Genomic DNA, 988 nt, shown 5'->3' on the forward strand with positions numbered 1-988 from the left:
TAAAGTTTAAAAATAATAATTACCGGTAGTTTATTAAAAAAAAAAAAAATGACAACAACAAAAAACAAAAACGAAAAAGATCCTACCATACAAATTCCCTTATTTTTAAGCTAAAGGAAGGAGCGTGTTACCTTTCGCATCTTCAAAAGTTCTCGACTCGTTTTCATTGTTTTTTTGTCCTCTTGTTCATAATTAATCTTCCTAGGATCTTTTCATCTATTTCTAAAATTTGTTGACAATGTCTTTTGATGATATAAAATCGAATCTCTCTACTTGAATTCCACCACATAAAAAAAAAAGGGAAAAAAAGAAAGAAAGTGACAAACGAGGTTTAGACGTAGTGGAGAAAATATCTTAAAACTTTAATACTAGTACATGGCTTTTTTTTTTTTTTTTTTGACGTATAGTACATGGCTTTTGCCTACATACAATTTTTGCAAATTCCCACATACTCTCTCGCATACATTTTCATCATTATTCCTTGGATAGTTCATCATAATACTAATAATAGTATAGCAGTATCCGTACAAGACCAAAAAAAATTCAAGTACGGAACACTAAATTCTCTCCCTAGCCAAATATTAAATCCAAACCAAAATGGGAAGCCTTGTGATGTGACAACCTTTTTTACACGTCATAGCCATATATCACACTACTACTAGGAATGGATAAGGAAGCTTAATTAAGCTGAATAGCTCCACAGCGACACGTCAGCATAAGCCTCCACGTCATCACTACTATAGTCATGTTCCATACAGTGAGGTGGAGGCAACAGCATCCCCTCCGCCATGTTTGTGAGCAGCCCCGGCATCCCAAACACCGCCTCCTCATCCATAAAAAACACGTTATCCGATTCCGCCACCGCCGCGTCAGCCGCCGGCTTTTCTCCCGTGTCGTCCGCCATGTCCACGGGACGGAACGCCTCCGCGGCCTCGGAGGCCGCCTTCTGGATGTCCTTGGCGTCCGCGGAGGCCGGAACCGGCAGGCG

The 988-nt window shown here is 40.0% G+C and overlaps 1 protein-coding gene across 1 annotated transcript; it reads right to left on the bottom strand.

Moving 5' to 3' along the window:
* Positions 1–330: 330 nt before the first annotated feature.
* On the bottom strand, positions 331–985 carry LOC112091308 (dehydration-responsive element-binding protein 1B-like; the record flags this gene model as incomplete). Its single annotated transcript, XM_024164566.1, has 1 exon — positions 331–985. A coding segment is annotated over one exon (303 nt), but the record flags the coding sequence as incomplete, so codon positions are not given.
* Positions 986–988: the final 3 nt, after the last annotated feature.

The sequence above is a fragment of the Morus notabilis genome, unplaced genomic scaffold (assembly GCF_000414095.1).
Source record: "Morus notabilis unplaced genomic scaffold, ASM41409v2 Scaffold9243, whole genome shotgun sequence".
Lineage (NCBI taxonomy): Eukaryota > Viridiplantae > Streptophyta > Magnoliopsida > Rosales > Moraceae > Morus > Morus notabilis.